Source organism: Catharus ustulatus, chromosome 22, assembly GCF_009819885.2.
Source record: "Catharus ustulatus isolate bCatUst1 chromosome 22, bCatUst1.pri.v2, whole genome shotgun sequence".
Taxonomy (NCBI): domain Eukaryota; kingdom Metazoa; phylum Chordata; class Aves; order Passeriformes; family Turdidae; genus Catharus; species Catharus ustulatus.
Window position 1 is genome coordinate 2,356,850 of NC_046242.1, and position 17,903 is coordinate 2,374,752.

Genomic DNA, 17,903 nt, shown 5'->3' on the forward strand with positions numbered 1-17,903 from the left:
GTGAGGGGGGGAAATTGCTAAAAAAAAAAATACAAGCAAGCCCCACTTTTGCCAAAGCTGCCGTCAGCAGTTTTCCACGGCGGCGAGGAAGCAAAGTCCAAATTGGGTTTAAATTTCAGTCCCCGTTGCCCGTTCAATGGTCAGCGGGACCCCCCCGGCCCCGCAGCCCCGGCGGGTGACGCGCGGTGCCCGCCCCGTCGGGCGCGGTGCGGGCAGAGGTGAACCTGCCGCGGGCCGCGGGGCAGGTGGAGATCGGCCCCGAGGAGAGCCCGGGGATGGGGATGGGATCCGCCGGGGGCTACCAGCAGGATGAACCGGGGCGGAGGAATAGAGAGGAGAGGTCGGGATGGGAAAGGGACACCCGGAGGTCCCCGCATCCCACCCTGCGCGGGGAGCAGCGACACAGACCGCGAGGGCTCCGAGCTGCCGCGGCCGCGCCTCGCTGCGCATCCGCGGAGCGGGAGGGCCGGGGGCGGGGGGGGGACAGGCCGGGGGGCAGAGGAGTGGGTCGGCCGCCCCCCCCCGTCCCGCCTGGTCGCAGCGCAGGCGGCGGGGGCAGGAGCCTTGGAAGGATGGCAGGGCGCTTTTTGAAGATTTGGGGGTAAATATGAAGTGACAAGAGACGGGTCTTTATTGTGAGGGCTCAGCCGCCTGGCGCCAGGGCCCTCTTCAGCCACCGCGGCCCTCAGTTAATCAGCGCAGATCTCCAAACCGGCCTCTCCGAGGGGACACCCACCGCGCCCGCCGCCCCCCCCCGGCCCCGGCGCGGCGGGACCGGCCCTAATCCCTCAGCAAACAGCCCCGGAGTGTCCCCCCTCCTCCTTATCTGCCTCCCCCCGCCCGGGTAAACAGCCCCTCCGGCCGGGCACCGCCGCGCTGGCCCCCGGCCGCGTACCCGACGCGCCTCGACGGCGAGGTCTGGGGGTCTGCGCCTCCGCCGTGGGCGCGGAGCTGCGGGCGGGACCCCCCCGCTCCCGCTCCCGCTCGGGGCGGCGGTCGGCAGGGTGGGGGGCGACGGCTGGGAGCGACTCACCCGCGCTGGAGGTCGCCGCTCGGGGCCTCGCCGCCGCCCGCAGCTCTCCGCCGGGCCGCGCTTCCGGCGGCCGCCCCGTCGGCGCTGCGCGGTTGTGCGCGGCTCTGCGCGGAGCGGCGGGCGGGGCGCGCCCCACCGCGATCCGCTCTCCAGGATCTGGCGTAAGGCGGCCGCCGCCGGGCTCCCCCGGCCTCTCCCCCCCTTCCCCGGCCCGCCGCCCCCGCGGAGACCGGCGGGGGCCTCTGCCGCCGCCCCCCGCCCCCGAGGCTCCGCTCCCCGCTCCGCCGAGGTGGCTCCGCGCTGGCCCCGCACCGGCGGCGCAGCCGGGGCTGACCCGGTATGCGGAAAGGAGCCGGGGGTGGGATTTCGAGCACTTTTCTCTGTCATTGGTTAATATTTTATTCTGTTGACATGTTTTCTTACTGCCGATGCTTCCGACACCTTCTTCTTCTTTTTTTTTTTTTCCTCCCTTTTTTTTTTTTTTCCCTTCTTCCCTTCCTCCCTCCCTCCGCGCCCCCCGCCCCCCCGCGCCCGGAGCTTGGCCGGAGCTGTCAAAACCCCGCCTATGCAGATCCACAATTGGTCTGAAACGCGTAAAATCAGCAATCAAGGGGGCTTGGCTCATTAGCGGGCGGATCAGAGCAGGAAGGACATGTGAGATAGTCACAGTTTTACAGAGATCAGGACAAGATCTCACCGTTCCCACTCGGCTCCTTTGGCCATGAGCAGCCCGAGCCGCAGCGCCGAGCGCGGAGCGCGGAGCCGGCGCGGCCCCGCCGGGGCGCAGCCCGGGCCCGCGGGGGTGTGAGGGCAGCGCGGCCGCCCCTGCCCCGCCGCGCCCCGCGCAGCCCCGCGCAGCCCCGACCCGGCTTTTGTTTCTATTTTAGTGTCGGGAAGGACTTTCCTGGGAGGGCTCGTTCCCTCGCTCGCTCTCCCTCGCTGCAACAACAACAACAAAAAATAAGGACCTACTGTCTCCCCTCCGCAGACCGGGAGCCCCAGGAGCCGGGAACTGCCTCGCTTTTCCTTTTTTTTTTTCTTCTTATTTTTTTTTTCCCGAATCTAGTTCGGCTGATTTTCGCCTCTTTTTTAAATACTTTTTTTATTTCCTTTTTTCGGAGTGTGTGTGTGTTGTTGATTTTCCTTCCTCTTCCAGAGACTCGAGCGAGTTCGCTGGGCAGGAGAGGCGAAAAAAATAAAACGCAACAAATACACACACACGCATTTTTGTAAAGGGAATCCCTCTTTTTCTCCTGGATTTGTGGATGCACCGATGAGAGATCCAGCCTTCCCAGGGACTGCCATGGCTTACCACCCCTTCCACGCACCCCGGCCGGCTGACTTCCCCATGTCCGCTTTCCTCGCAGCCGCCCAGCCGTCCTTTTTCCCGGCTCTGGCTCTGCCTCCGGCGGCGTTGGCGAAGCCCATGCCGGACCCAGGGCTGGCCGGGGCGGCCGAGGCCGGGCTGCACGTCTCGGCCCTGGGACACCACCACCAAGCCGCCCATCTGCGCTCCCTCAAAAGCCTGGAGCCCGAGGAGGAGGTCGAGGACGACCCCAAAGTAACGCTGGAAGCCAAAGAGCTTTGGGACCAGTTTCACAAGCTGGGCACCGAGATGGTGATCACCAAGTCCGGGAGGTAAGAGCAGCACCCCCAGCCCTCCCCGCACCTGCGCGGCCGCGTAGCGCCCTCGCCCCCCGCTCCATCCCACGTCCCATGAATAAACGCGGAGAGTTTCGATCCCTGGAGTTTTTCGGAGGTGTTTCCTCCCCGCTTCTCCGAGCTTTCCCCTCACCGCTCCCCCTCTCCCTTTACTACTTCTCCGACCGCGATCCCAAATTAAATTCGTGCACGTTAACTGAGCGCTCGGAATCCCCCGCTCCCGTTGTTTCCGCCGCTGCCTTCCCTCCTGCCAAACTTTCCCCACGTCCGGGGTCGTCCCCGGCCCTGCCCGTGGCCCCGGGCCCTGGGGAGGCAGCCTGGATTGCTGAGCGAGCGAGTCGCCGTAGGGCAGAGAAACTGGGGGAAACAAAGATGTATTTTCGCCCCTTATTTCCCGAAATGGGATTTTTGTGCTTTTTCCCTACTTTCCACCACGGTGTGGGCAGCACGGAAGGATGAGGAGAGGTGGGACGTGAGCAAGGCTGGGAATCCTCAGCGAATTAAACGAAAAGATGGTGGTTTGGGAGCAGCAGCCGGGCCCGGGCGGTGCGGGGGGCTCGGTGGGGCCGGGACGGGCGGTGCGGGGGGCTCGGTGGGGCCGCAGCCGTCGGGGGTCGGCGGCGGGCGGGGGCAGCCCTGAACTGCTCTGGGTCTCTCCGCAGGAGGATGTTCCCCCCGTTCAAGGTGCGGGTGAGCGGCCTGGACAAGAAGGCCAAGTACATTTTGCTGATGGATATAGTGGCGGCCGACGATTGCCGGTACAAATTCCACAACTCCCGCTGGATGGTGGCCGGCAAGGCCGACCCGGAGATGCCCAAGCGCATGTACATCCACCCCGACAGCCCGGCCACGGGGGAGCAGTGGATGGCCAAACCTGTTGCCTTTCACAAGCTCAAGCTCACCAACAACATCTCGGATAAGCACGGCTTTGTAAGTTCGGCTGCGGGGCAGAGCGGAGCCCCCGGGCAGGGACCCTGGGCAGGAGCGGGGTCTGCCCGGTGCGGGGGCTGCCAGGTTCGGGGGCTGCCCGGTTCGGGGGCTGCCAGGTTCCGGGGCTGCCCGTAATCTCCCCCGGGGAACTGCGGGGCTTTAGAGGCTCCTCCAGCCGGGTCTAGCTGGGCGGTGGGGCCAGGCCGGGCCTTGCGGTGGCCTGGCTGTCCCGCAGCCCCTGGTCCTGCCCGGCACCGAGGGGCAGCTCCCGTTCTCGGGGGGAAAAAGGAAGGTTGGGCAGCAGGGAGCCTAGGGCTCTCCTTGGCTCCCGCATCCCGGGCCTCCACGGCCTGTCCTGCTGCTTCTTCCCAGTTTTGGAGGCTCTGTGGGGAGAGAATTTCGGGAGGTGGATGTGCGGGGCCGAGGCTGTGCGAGGGCAGCCCCGACGGGGCGGTGGCCGGACAGGGACCGTGGTTGCCACCCGGACCGAGCGGAGCCGGGGCCGGCGGCACCTGCGCTGGGTTTCCGCAGCCGACAGAAGGGCTGGAGTCGTTGGCACCATCTGCCTCTGGAAAAGTCCCTTTTATATCCCTATTGATGAAATCTGCATCACCTAAAGGAAGTAAAACAAAACAAAGAAATTAAGCCTAAAAAGCTAGCAACAAAATAACGAAAGAAAGGAAAAAGAGAGAGGGGGAGAGGAAAGAAAGACAGCGGAGAGTGTTGGCCATTTGCAGAAAGCAGGGTCAGAACGCGAGGGGAGCGCGATCCTGCGGGAATGCACGGAGGGGGAAATCCCGGAGCCCCAGCCAGCTCTCCTTCCTCTGAGCGAGCATTTAGGGCGATGAAGGGAAAGTTCATCGGGCAGCGCTGCTGATACGGGAATTAGCGGGGAACCGGGCCCGGCGGAGCGGGAGCTGTGGGACCCCGCTCGTTGGGGAGCTCGGAGCAGCTCCGCTCCTCCCGCACAACTTTCCCTTCTCTTTTTAATGTTTTTTTTCTCCCTCTCTATTTTTTCCACTCTCTTTTTTTTCTCCCCCATTTTTTTTTCTCTCTCTCTCACTTTTATTTTTTTTTTTCTCTTAAGGCAGGAAGCAGCGTCTTTGTTAAATAATACATTGCGAGGTTATTTATAGCCAGCAAGGTAAATCGATAGAGAAGGAGTCTAAAAAATACTTCTTTTTTTTTTGTTTGTTTTTGTACTGGTGAAAAACTAGTTTGATTCAGCGCTTTTAACGGTTCGCCTCCTTCAATTAAAGATTTCTGGTATCTGTCGTTGTCCAAAATCCGGACTGTGTTAAATCTGGGAGATGAGGGTTTAGCCAGTGCCCATCTGGCCAGAGAGGGATGATTATTTTTTTTAAAGGAATGCAGATTTGCACGCCTGAATGAGACTTTTTGCACCATTTTCATGATAAATCCCGTCTAGATTATATCAATATAACAGCGATCTGACAGTTCATCAGCAGGTGATTATTGCTTGGGTTAAAAAAAAAATGGGGGGATTTTTTTTATTACCTTCTAAACCGAAATGAAGTGATAATTATTTAGCCATTTGGCCGACGTTATTTGACAATAATTACTCAATCTTTCGCCGTCCTTCTACGAATCCTGGGCAGTGAATTCTGCATTTCAGCCCGACCACAGCAGGTTGGGGAATTATTCAAAAACTATCGGGCAGGAAAGCAGGCAGCGAGCAGCGAGGGGTCGGAGCAGCCCCAGGGGCGCGGCTTGGGGTGTTCAACCGCTTCCAAAAATCCTCAGCCAAGTCGCAGGGAATTCGGGTTTTATATCTAAAAAAAAATCAGCAAACCGAACTCAAAAAAATAAAACGAAAGGGTAGAGAACGGCTTTGAGTGCTGGCGAGGCTTTCAGACACCTGGCTGGAAAAAAAAAAAAAAAAAGTCTGTTCCTTCTGCAACGTTGCTCCGAGACATAAATTTGCTATGGCTCGTGGTGAAACGCTCCTTTCAGGTCGCAGGCGCTGGCTGGGGCTGGCACCGGCTCCTGCCGCCCCCGACACTCACCCAGAGGCTTTTAACATTATTTTTTTTTGTGGTGGTGAGGGATAGTAATTTATTTTTAAGGACGGAAATATGAAAAGCGGTGAGAAACGTGTCGAAAAGTCACCTCGCGTTTGCAGGGTTGTAATAAAAGTGGGAGATCCCTTTCGCTGCTTTATTGCCGTGCTTAACACCCGCAAAGATGCTGTTCTGCTGCGTTCCCTGACCTCCTTCTTTGGGGACAGATCCTGCAGGGGGGAAAAAAAGAAAAAAAAAAAATTCTCCTTCTCCAGCATCACCTTCCTCGCGGTGAATTTGAGGGGTGTAATTTTTTTGGTTGTTTTCGGGAGAAAAGGGTTTTTTAGGGAGGGAACTGGAGGCGTGGGGCTGACGGCAGCCGCGGGCTGTGCTCTCTCGCCCATCCCAGACCATCCTGAATTCCATGCACAAGTACCAGCCCAGGTTCCACATCGTCCGGGCCAACGACATCCTCAAGCTGCCCTACAGCACCTTCCGCACCTACGTGTTCCCCGAGACCGACTTCATCGCCGTCACTGCCTACCAGAACGACAAGGTACGGGCAGCTCCTGTCCCTGTCCCTGTCCCCATCCCTGTCCCTGTCCCCATCCCTGTCCCTCTCCCTATTCTCACGGCTGTCCCATCCCTGACCCTGTATCAGGGTATTTTTGTGTGTGTCCATGTTGATGAGGATATTTCGGGGCAAAAAGCAGCAGAAGTAGAAAGGTTAAACCTGAAGCGCTCAGAGTAGGATGCACCCTCGTACTGCTTGTATTATTATCGTTAGTTTTAGTATTAATATTAATGCTGTTGTCAGTATTTCTATTATTACTATTAATAATTCCCTCATGGAGTTTGTGGCTCCTTGCTGGCCCGTGGGGGTCTTTGCTGCAGGCCCAGGCTGTGGAGCAGCACCAGGCCTGGGCAGCCTCACCGAGGAGCTCTGGATGAGCCAAAAAATAGAGGCAGATAAGCTAATTTTAGTTGCTTTCGTGATTTAGCAAGTGTCGCCCCGTGAGCAGGCAGAGCCAGGAGAGCACGATGGGGAGCAGAGAGCCTCTGCCGTCCCCTTCCAAGAGTTGTGCGTGTGTTTTAACCCAAAAGCTGACCCCCACCTCCACCCCTGGCTGCTGATGCTAATTGACAGCTCTGTCTGAGGGTCCTGGTGGGCTTGTTTCCCTCGTAAAGTTTATGGCGAAGAGTCACAATCGATTAAAGAGCACTTTGTCTGCGCGCCCGCCGCAAGCTGCGCGGGGCGGCCGCCGGCCGTGGGCCCCGTCGGGCGGGGGATGCTCGGGCCGGGGGATGCTCGGGCCGGGGGATGCTCGGGCCGGGGGTCGCGGCGGGGCCGGGCAGCCGGGCCTTTTCCAGAGCCCCTCTCGGGGCCGTGTTTCAGGGCCATGCATTATTGAGCGCCCTGATGTCGCCGGCCCCAGCAGCCCGTGGCAGGCAGGGATAAGAATAGCTTTTAACCAGCGCCGCGCAGCTCAGTCGCCATCTTCCCTCCGGGGGGCCGTGAAAAATAACTTCCTATCATTAAGACGCTATTAATAATTCAAGGCCAAACCTCAGCATCATTTTTAATAAAGCATGCGGTGTGTTAACGCGGGTTCCGCAGCCTGCGCCGCGCACCCCGCGCTCCCCGACGGCGGCGGGGAAGGGGGGGCGGCCAGGGCTTCACACCGCCCCTTCTCTCCTTCTCCCCCCTCGCAGATCACGCAGCTGAAAATCGATAACAACCCCTTCGCCAAGGGCTTTCGGGACACGGGCAATGGCCGGCGGGAGAAGAGGTAAGGGGTGCGCCCGTCCCCCCGGCTCCGCGCCCGCGGGGGCTCGGCCGGTGCCCGACGCTGCCTGTCCCCGCAGGAAGCAGCTCTCGCTGCCGTCCCTGCGGATGTACGAGGAGCCCTGCAAGCCCGACCGCGACGGCGGCGAGTCGGACGCCTCCTCCTGCGAGCCCTCGGCCGTGCGCGATGCGCTGCACTCGCCCGTGGGTGCCATCCCCAGCCCCCTGCGCCTCAAAGGCAGCGGCAGAGGTAACGCAGGAATCGCCGTCCCCAAATGTCCCCAAATGTTCTTTTCCCTCGGGGTTGCTGCGTGCTGATTTCCTGTGGGAAGGGAGGCAAAACACTGGGGAAAACGAAGATGGGGATGCGCACAGGGGAGCCCAGGGGTTGAAAGGACAAAAACAGAGCAAACGCGAATGGCATTCACGATTTGCCGCGTTTTTCTCTTTAGATGTTTTCTTTTGAATATATATTTGTTCCTCTATGCACCTGATGCCTTGTATTTATATTTTACAAGAAGAAACGGCAAAGCAGCCTGCGTGCTCGCCACGTTAACCTGGCGTGCCCTGCCTTCCCTGCTTCACTCCCCTTAAAAAAGGGAGAAAAAAAGAGAAAAGAAAAAGAATTAACACATTTGAAAGAGGGGGAAAAAAAAGTTGTAACTCCAAGGCTTCAAGCTGGTCAATGAAAATAAACCAGCAGCTCCCACGCTGCAGTCGTTCGATGCTGGGTTTTGTCTCGCAGCACTATCAATCTGCTCTTTAAACTTTCCACCAGCTCGATTCCCTGCAAACCTTCATCAAAACTGCAACCCCCCACCCCGAGCTGGAGGGAGGGTTTATTACACCCCTCTCCACTTTCAAAGGCTTCCCCGAATATTTACCCCAGCCTGCAGAGCTTCACCTCACCCGCACCAAAAGGCTTTTCTCGTTTAGTGGAGCCGCGCAGGCAGGGGCTCAGCTCCCCTCGCCCTCGCCTCGCATCCCTCTGCCTCCTCTGAGAGCTCAATGGGGTTTTTTAAATTAAACCCCTTTTTAGGGAGGTCTGTACAATACTCCCAGCCTTAAAACTGCCTCTTTAACCTGTCTCAACCTGCACATTTGGAATAAATCCACGGCGCACTGGCGATCAGCTCCATGTAATTAAATATACGCAGGACCATTTCCTCTGTCCACTGCCCGCTCTCCTCATCCCCGCTTGGACTTTGCAGCTGAGGAGAGCGATCTGTTACAGAATAGATTCTGCTGCTCCATCCAACGTGTTCTTCCTGTTTGGCACAGCCACAGGACTTGCTGCTGTTAATCCCCTTTCCCCAGAGTGACCATAGCACGAGGGCTCATTTCTGCCCCCAAAATGACTCTGTCCCATTAATAACGATCGCGGCTTCGCCGTTGCAACCTCTCCCTGACAGCAGGGCTCTTGTGAGTGACCCTTCCTCTCCTCCCCCGGGTGCTTCTGCTCTGACCCTCTGCCCCTCCATCCCCTCGCAGAGGAGAAGCCAGGGGCCGACAGCGACGCGGAGGTGGAGAAGGTGCCCGAGGAGCGGCCGGTGGCAGCAGCCAGCCCCAGCGCGGAGGACGCGACGCCCCGCGGCAGCCCCCGGTGCCCGGAGGAACGGAGCAAGGAGAGGCACAGCCCGGAGAAAGCCAAGGATGCTGCATCCCCCCGGGAGGGTCCTGGCGAGGGCCTGTTCGGCACACGGGGCCTGGAGAAGGACAAGGTGGAAGGGAGGAGGAAAGAGACGGACCCAGGCAAGAAGGAGCCGGAGGGCGGCGGGCTGGGCAAGGAGGCCTTCGCCCCGCTGATGGTGCACACGGACAGCCCCCCGCACCTGAGCGCCGGCCACCTGCAGAGCCTGGCGCTCTCCGGCCTCCACGGGCAGCAGTTCTTCAGCCCGCTGGGCGCTGGGCAGCCCCTCTTCATCCACCCAGGACAGTTCGCCATGGCCCCCGGCGCCTTCTCTGCCATGGGCATGGGACACTTGCTGGCCTCAGTGACCGGCGGGGGCAGCCTGGAGAATGGAGCCCTCTCATCCGCCCCAGGTGCGGCAGGGACGGCCACCCCCTTCCCTTTCCACCTCTCCCAGCACATGTTGGCCTCTCAGGTAAGCCCTGGGTCCCCATCCCTATCCCTGCTGTCCAGCTGGACCCTGAAATCTCTTCTTTGTGTCCTCCCATAAAGCTCTCTGAGTGAGCGGAGCACTTTGGGGATGCAGGACAGGCCTGGCCAGTGTCACCCGCAGTGTGGGGACATGCAGGGTGGCCCCACTGCAGGGAAGGAGCTGTTGGTGCCCCCAGCCTCCCCCAGGCCCTCTGCACCCATAGGGACAAGGGGGTGACACACCCCTGGCATGTTACCAGCTGTGCCACAGAACACAGGGGATATTTTGAAGGTGGTTTCAAGGGTTGAAGATTCAAGGAATCTTGATTTTCTTGCAGCTGCTATGGCTCCTCCATAGTCAAGGGCAGAGTCAGGAGCTGTGGCCCTGCCTGACCTGGCTGTCCCCATCCAGCAGCTCCCTGTCTTCCTGTCAGCTCTGGAGCCCTCCCACAGTGCCTGCGCTGGCGTTGCCTTTCCCATCTCCTCTGATGGAATACACAGAGATGCCTTTGAACTCCCCTAATTTATCCGTCCTGCTTAACAACGTGTTTTAATGCAGTTAAGGGGTTGTGGTGCTGCACAGGCAAGGAGATGCAGAGAGGGGACAGATCTCAGACAGGAGTTTGTGCTCGGTGTCACCAGCCTGGCTTAGGACTGGGCGGATGGGGCTGTGCTCTGCTTTTAGGGTGACACTGGGCTGTTCCATCTTTGCCTTTTTGGGAACACAGATGGAGTGGGGCAGGCAGGAGCGGGGATGCAGCACAGCTCTGACCGCCCTTTCTCTCTCCCCACAGGGAATCCCGATGCCCACCTTCGGCGGACTCTTCCCCTACCCCTACACCTACATGGCAGCGGCTGCAGCGGCCGCCTCGGCCATGCCGGCCACCAGCGCGGCCGCCGCCGGGCCCCTGTCCCGCAACCCCTTCCTGGGCAGCAGCCGGCCCCGCCTGCGCTTCAGCCCCTACCAGCTCCCGGTCACCATCCCGCCCAGCACCAACCTGCTGACCACCGGCCTCCCCGCCAGCCTCAACCCCGGCTCCGAGGGCTCCAAGGCCGGCAGCAGCCGGGAATCCAGCCCCCTGCCCGACGTGCCCCTGCACAAGGGGGGCAGCCAGCGCCCCGCTGCCTCCCCCAAGGGCTCCCTCAAGGAGTCCCTCAATGAACTGCAGAACATCCAGAGACTGGTGAGCGGGCTGGAGAGCCAGCGGGAGCTGTCACCCGGCAGGGAGTCCCCGAAGTGACCGGCGGGGAGGGCAGCGAGCCCTCCCGGCGGGGCGGAGAAGCACTGGTATTTTGTACAGCACAGTATAAATATTTATTGTGGAGCGAGGGCTGGGAGCAGACAGGGAGCGGGGTGCTGCAGCAGAGGGACGGACCCCACGGGCCGAGCGGAGCCACCTCCCCGGAGCCAGGAGGGAGAAGCTGGAGCGCTGGGCTTGCCCTCCCCTTCGGCTGTGGGGCTGGGAGAGACTCCCCCAGCTCCAGCGAGGCCACGGAGCCCCCAGTTCCCCCCAGTTCCCCGCTCCGGGCACTGGGCAGCTCGGGGCAGGGTGATGAGCTGGTGCCGAGACACCTGATGGACGGGGCGGCCCCAGCCCCTGCCTTGCTGGGGGTGAGAGGGGCCAAACCCTCATCTGTGCAAGGGGAAGGAAAAAATAAATTTAAAAAGATAAAAAAAAAAAAAAAAAAGAGAGAGAGAGAGATAAGAAATTGAAGATGGAAACCAAACCGCCTCGGCAGCCGCCGCCGCGCAGAGCGGGCACGGCGGGGGGAGCCTCGTGGGTACCTGGGCAGATATTTATGAAATAAATGGTAATTTGTGTAAATAAGCTATAAGGATCCCAGAATATGCAAATTGGTATTAATTTATTCAGAGTTGTACATTGGTGTGTACATAATATTTAGAGTTTAACTCCTCGCATTTAAGTTTTTTTTTTCGTTTTTTTTTTGTTTCATTTTACATGAACATATATATTGTAAATGAAAACTATTTAGCTCTTTGTGATTGAAGGAGATATCGGTTTCTCTGTGTTTTAAAATATTGTTTATCCCGCCTGTTCTCTAGGACAATCATGTGCCACTGACAAAACAATTTTTGGAGTCATTAAAACTAAGATTTCAATCCTTTAACGGACTTTTGCAAGAAAAAAAATAAACTAACGAATCCAAAACGTAACTAAAATATTGCTACAGTGCGGGGTATAGAGAATGCAGGAATAAACCTCAGGTTTTTATTTTTCACTCCAGAACAAAAAAAAAAGTATAATAAATTTAAATATCACAGGACTGTGCTCTATATTTGTTTTAAAATAAAAAGATACATGATTTGCAACGTGCTGGTTACTCGGGTATCTTGTCTGTTCAGTTTTGATGAATTCTCACATCTTTCAATAAAAAAAAAAAAAATCTACCCGGAGAAGTCCTGCCGGCTCCCGCCTGTTTCATTCCCGCGGCCGCTCCGCCCCGTCGGGGCCGCCCCTCCGCAGGTGCGCAGCGCTGGGGGGGAGCCGCCCCTTCCGCGGTGCAAAAAAGGAAACGACCCCGTGCAGGGCTCGATCCGTCGGGGTTTGGTGCCCCCCGGGCCTTCGCTCGCCCTCCGTGGCAGGTGCGCGGGGATGGGGCGCGCATCCCGGGATGCGGCACCGGGAACCTCCGAGGGTGCCGGGGAAGCAGAGCCGGGACCGGCGGGGACGGGGGAGCGCTGGTCACACACGGGGGTGGAGCGAGCGGGGCAGAGCGGCACCGTCCGACATGGGCAAGGGTGACGGGGAAGGGATGAGCCGGGCACGAGGAGGGTGATGGGGAAGGGATGAGCAGGGCAGGCCGGTACCGTCCAGGAGGGTGACGGGGAAGGGATACCTGGGCACGAGGAGGGTGACAGGGAAGGGATACCCGGGCACGAGGAGGGTGATGGGGAAGGGATACCCGGGCACGAGGAGGGTGACAAGGAAGGGATGAGCAGGGCACGCCGGTACCATTCAGGAGGGCGACAGAGCAGCCCGGGCACACCGGTACCGTCCAGGAGGGTGACAAAGGGACCCAGGCACGCCGGTACCGTTCAGAGGGTGACAAAGGGACCCAGGCACGCCGGTACCGTCCAGGAGGGTGACAAAACAGCCCGGGCACGCCGGTCCCGTCGGGGATGAGGCCATCGCGGGCCGTGGGATTTAAGTCTCCCCCCGTGTACACCCAGTGCCGGTCGGGGTGCCGCGGGCTGCGGCCGCGGAGGCAGGAGCAGCGCGTTTCCAGGCCGGTCCCGCTCTCCGTGCGGGATCGCGGCCCCCGCGGGCTGGGGCGCAGCTCCGGGCTCCGCGCGCCCTCTGCTGGCATCACCTCGCTCCCCCCGACGGGGCGGGCGCGGCCCCGCTCGGCCTCCCCCGCACTCCCGTTCCTGGGCTTTGGACCCCCCGGAGCAGTGTCCGGAGAGAGGGGCTGAGGTTGGGTTCCTCGACGGCGGGAGATGCTGCATCTGTGATTATTTCTGCTTGCAAGGGGGACCAGCAGGATGGGAATGCCTTCCCATCAGGAGGAGGGATGAGTAGTGACTAAAGTTAGGCTTTCAGGGTTATTTTGGAATCAACATCACTCAGGATGAGCAGCAATTTAAGGGACTTTATTTTTAGTGAGGGGGTACAACCTGTGCCAGTGTGGGGGCTCCTCTGGCCCTTTTTCCTCTAATCCAGCTGTGCTGGATTTAGGCTAAGGTGGTTGGGAAAGCCTCAGTGATGGTGATGGTGCTGCAGAATGATGTGTTCCTGCCATCCTGGTGGGTCAGGGGCAGCCCTGTCACCCATCCTGGATTGGAGGCCAGCAGGACATCCCAACCTGGCCACTGAGCACAAAGCTGCTCTTCACTGGGGAGGGGAAAAATGTTCTGTGGGTTCATGACGGTGACCCTGAGGAACAGTGCCCGAAGGCAGGGAGCAGGGCCTGCCCCCCCAGCCAGGCTGTTCCAGCAGGAGCCGAGCTCTCCACGCCTGCCCTGGCCGTCCCCAGGCTCTGAGAAACCCTATTCAAGCAGCTCGATGAGCAGCTAGCGATTAGTCACGCACTGTGCTGGGATTTCTTTTCCTCGGCTATGAAAAGGCGCTGGGAGGCCCCGCGGGGGCACACCCGGCACAGCCCCCCCATGGCTTTGCTGCTCTGCACCTGGCAAAACCCGCCTTGGCCATGCTACTGCGGTCACTGCCAAGTCACGAGAATAAAGTTCTGGGTGTCCTGGTGATGTCTGGGTCAGGCGTTTCACCACCCGAACGCTGGTGCCGTGTCACCCGACCAGTGAGGTCCTCAAACACCGAAATCTTCACTAGGTTTGGTGGTGAGTTCTGAATTTCTACAGCTAAATGAGCGAGGTGCTTGGCCAGACACTAAAAATAGCAGAGCTGCCCTGAGGGCTCCGTGGGCCTGGTGGACAAGCCCCGGCTGCCTTGGCCGAGCTGCCGTGCAGCACAATAGCGCTGCTGGAAGGGCTCCATGGGCGGGTGTTTGTAAACAGGAACATGAGCTCATGCCAGAGCATCTCGCAGCCCTGCAGAGGGGGAGCGGCTCCCGTCCCTGTGCAGCCCAGGGGGGCTCTGCAGGACCCCTCCTCTGGGCTGTGGTCGTGTGTTATCCCAAGGCCACGGCGCATTTTGGGTCATGGATGTGGAGCAGAATCAGAGAACCAAAGAATGGTTGGGAAGAATTTTAAAACCCATCTTGTTCCAAGCCCCTGCTGTGGGTAAGGATATTTTTCACTATCCCAGGTTGCTCTAAGCCCCGTCCAACCTGGCCTTGAACACCCCCTTGAACAACCACAGCTTCTCTGCGCAGCCTGTGCCAGGGCCTCAGCACCCTCACAGGGAAGAATTTCCTACCAACATTCTATCTACATCTCACCTCCTTTAGTTTAAAACCATCTCCCTTGCCCTGTCATCTGTCTGTGTAAAAAGCCGCTCTGCATTTTCTGTTAGTTTAAATATTGATAGTTGCAGAAGGGGCGAGGGTCTGAGAATGATGCCATGGAGCTGGATGTGCCGTGGTGCCAGGGCGCTGCCCCACATCAGGAGTTCTTCCCAGCCCAGGGCCTGATCAAAGCATCAAATTTGATCACAGGGATCAAATCCCCCACTGGAACTTTCCAGCGAGCATCTGCCAGTCCCGACCGTGCGATGGCGGGGTGCGGCCGTCGGGGAAGGGGAGCCCGGTGTGACGGGGGAGCCCCGGTGTGACGGGGAAGGGGAGCCCCGGTGTGACGGGGCGGGCAGCGGCGGGTGGCAGCTCTTTCTGTCGGGCTGGCGCCGTGCTGCCGCCGCACCCGCGACAAAGCGGAGCGGCCCGAGCCCCGCTCCCGGCTCCCAGTGAGGGCCCCGCTCCCCGCGGAGCGCAGGGGCGAGGGGGGCGCAGCCGCGGTCACGGCCCCGGAGCCCCAATTACCCGCGGGGCCGCCGCTCTGTCTGCGGCTCCCGATCGCGGATCAATAGACAAAGGGCACGGTGGGGCCCGGCGGGCTCTGCACACACCCGACCCCACTCCTGGGGAATCCTCGCCCCCCATCCCGGCCCGACATCCCCGCGCACCTGCGCGCTCGGGGCGGGATGCGCGGCCGCGGCTCCGCACCTGCGGCCGGACGGGATTTTTGGGGCTGTGGGAGTGGGGATTTGCCCTCTGTGCAGTCCGGCCTGTGATGGTTCTCCCTCCCTGCCCCACGGCTGAGCCCTCGAAACCTCTGCCTGGGTGCTTCCTCAGGGCACCGGCATCTCAAAGGCTTCTTAGCCCCACTCATCCGGTTCTGGCCCGTTATCCCCGCGGGGGCACGGTCCTTGTCCCGGGCCGGGGCTGTGGGAAGGACGCAGCCATCCAGGCTGTTCCCTGCCACAAGGTTCCCAGAGCCACTTTGATCCGTGTGGGTGTCTGGGGGGTGGAGGGGAGGGGGGGCAAAAACTTTATCAGTGAAAAAGCAGCTGTTTATTTTGATACGGAGCCGGTTCTTAGCCGCAGGCACCGTTTGCTCCGTCCTTGCTCTTCAGGCAGGGTGGGAAAGGGGAAAGGGGAGGCTCTCGGTTTATTCCGGTTGTTTACAGCGGCGGGTGATGGCGAGGGAGAGCCAGGTCCATCGCCCCTCGGCGCCCAGCCGGGCCTTTTCCCAAGCCTTCCTCGGAGCCGCTCCGGGAAGGGAGGAGGCTCTGCTCGGGACATCCGACGGGATGGAGCGGAGGCTCCCGGCGGGGGGAGCCCAGCTGCTCTCCTGGGGGGGGCACACCGCTCCCAGCCTCAGGGCAGCGGCACGGGAACGGCACCGCTTGGTTGTGGGGTCGCAGGAAAGCCCAAACCCAAACCCGAACCCGAACCCGAACCCAAACCCAAACTCGGGTGCCGCAGATCCGCAGAATCCCGGTGCAATTCCGGGCTCGGCCGCCAGGTGGCGCAGCGGCTCCGCGCCGAGGGGCGGCCCCGGGGGCGCGGCCGTGCCGCGGGTCCCCAAAGGGTCCCGGAGGGTCCCCAAAGGGTCCCGGGGGTCCCCAAAACAGCTCAGGGGTCCCCAAAGGGGCCCAGGAGGGTCCCGGGGGTCTCCAGAGAGTTGCCCAGAGGCAGCAGCCCGTATGACTGGCACTATCAGTGATCCCAGTGTCCATCTGTCCCCTGTGTGCTGCCACCTGCATGGCCATGTCGCACCTTTCTGAAGGCGTTTGTGGGTGTCTGTTCACTTTTCCGGTTCATGTGTCCGTGTGAGCAGCCCCTCCAGTGGATTGTGGAGAGCCTGGTATCATTCCCCAGTTTTGTTTGAGTTCTGCCAAAACCACACCTGAGCCTCTCAGAACTCAGGGAATACTCACTCCGAGGTGCCTGAGCCCCAACAAGCAGCCTGAAGCAGCGATGCTCTGTGTTCTGTTCCATTGCCCGAGGAATTAATGGATGAAATCATGCAGGAAAGGCTGCTCCTCTCCCTTTGGCATTGCTGGAGCTGGTGACGTGAGCACAGGTACATCTGTCCTTTGCTTCCCATTGATTCCTGTAAATGGCCCTTGCCTCCAGCCCTGTGCCTGGCACGCTCAGTAATTCTTTGGAAATGAGATCTAATTAAAATGAGACAACACTGTCGAGGGACTACCTAATTGTCTTTGCAAAATGACCTTGTGGAGTTCCTGGCTCGGTTCCCAGCAGAAAGGTGTTGTCAGTGCAAAAGTCCTGTGTGGCTGGGGGGAATCAGTTAAAGACTTTTGGGAAATAATTCCCCAGGCTGGGAAATAATGAGCTGGTGGAGACACTGCAGTTCTGGGCCAGCTTGAGCTGTCCTCCCCTTCCAGGCCATGCCAGGACTTGGGGACACCCCCAAAATGTCTTTAAAAAGAGGCCAATTCTAGGTGGGGTTCAGCCAAAGCCAACAGGTATTCCTGGGATTTCCCTCACTCTCCCTGTACTCCTGTCTGCCCACATCAGCAAGAGGAAGAAATAATTTGGCTGTGAAAGCCTCAAAGACATCGAGGACCCTGGAGGATGGACCCAGATCCGACCTCCCCCCATCCCATCCCAGCTGTGTCCCTCTCACTCCAGAGATCCCACTGGGCACCGAGGGCTGGCACCACGAGGGTGCTGCCAGGGGAGGGGGTCACCAGCCCCCTTTGTTCCTACAGAGCCCCTCATCCTTGGGAAGCTTTTGGGACAAGACCTCTGCAGGTCTCCCAGCCAGCAGGAGAGCAGCCAGCCTCCACGAGAGGGAGCGTTTGCAGGGATTTTCGTTCCAGCTGGGTTGTTTTGGTTTTCCCGGTGTTTTACAGCACAGACCATCCCTCTGGCTGTCTGAGCCCTTTGCCTGCGTGAAATGCCGATTTTCCTGGGATGGGGGAGAACTGGGCAGGAATCCCAGCTTTCCTGGAAGAGTTGTCATGCTGTCATTGTGCCATGTGCTGTGCTTTGGTGACATGAGGAGAAACTCTGTCCTCTCCCTGGCTGGGGGGCAGGAGGATGTTGTGAACAGGAGGATGTCTCCCTCCTTTTGGCTCTATCAAAAAGGAGAAATCCCTCTTACTGGGGTGACTGGGGAGTGTTGTGACTGGTCTTGGTGAAGTGTGGGGCACAGCACAAGCAGCCAAGCCAGCCCCCCAGCATGGGGAGCACTGGATTGTGCTCAGCCAGGTGCCCCTGACCCTGGGATACCCCAGCGTGGCTCCTTGTGGCAAAAAATGGCTTTGGCAGCTCACACACCCAGCCTGTGGTCTGGGGTGGTTTGCTGGGACCCAATTTTGGGACTGCTCCCCTCTGCAAGTCACTTTGAGACTCCACCAATGATCGTGATCCTTCTAGAATGGGAACAGGCTGTTTATAATTTCCCAAATCCGAGGCCAAAACTCCCACTTCTGGGGCCACAGGATCATGTCCGGGTGCCTTGGT

The 17,903-nt window shown here is 59.7% G+C and overlaps 1 protein-coding gene across 1 annotated transcript; it reads left to right on the plus strand.

The window, feature by feature from the left end:
- The first annotated feature begins 2,111 nt into the window (after nucleotides 1–2,111).
- TBX2 (T-box transcription factor 2) lies at nucleotides 2,112–11,876 on the plus strand. The gene is made up of 7 exons (XM_033078603.1): nucleotides 2,112–2,671; nucleotides 3,358–3,625; nucleotides 6,056–6,202; nucleotides 7,360–7,436; nucleotides 7,513–7,682; nucleotides 8,924–9,537; nucleotides 10,328–11,876. Exons 1-7 carry the CDS (start codon nucleotides 2,307–2,309, stop codon nucleotides 10,772–10,774), a joined length of 2,088 nt encoding a protein of 695 aa, XP_032934494.1. The 5' UTR covers nucleotides 2,112–2,306; the 3' UTR covers nucleotides 10,775–11,876.
- Nucleotides 11,877–17,903: the final 6,027 nt, after the last annotated feature.

Excerpts from the sequence above, each read along its gene's own strand:
- TBX2 (XM_033078603.1), top strand. The coding sequence starts at position 2,307 with ATGAGAGATCCAGCCTTCCCAGGGACTGCCATGGCTTACCACCCCTTC. Across the intron at positions 2,672-3,357 it reads GTGATCACCAAGTCCGGGAG|GAGGATGTTCCCCCCGTTCA; the intron begins GTAAGAGCAGCA and ends GTCTCTCCGCAG. Across the intron at positions 9,538-10,327 it reads AGCACATGTTGGCCTCTCAG|GGAATCCCGATGCCCACCTT; the intron begins GTAAGCCCTGGG and ends CTCTCCCCACAG.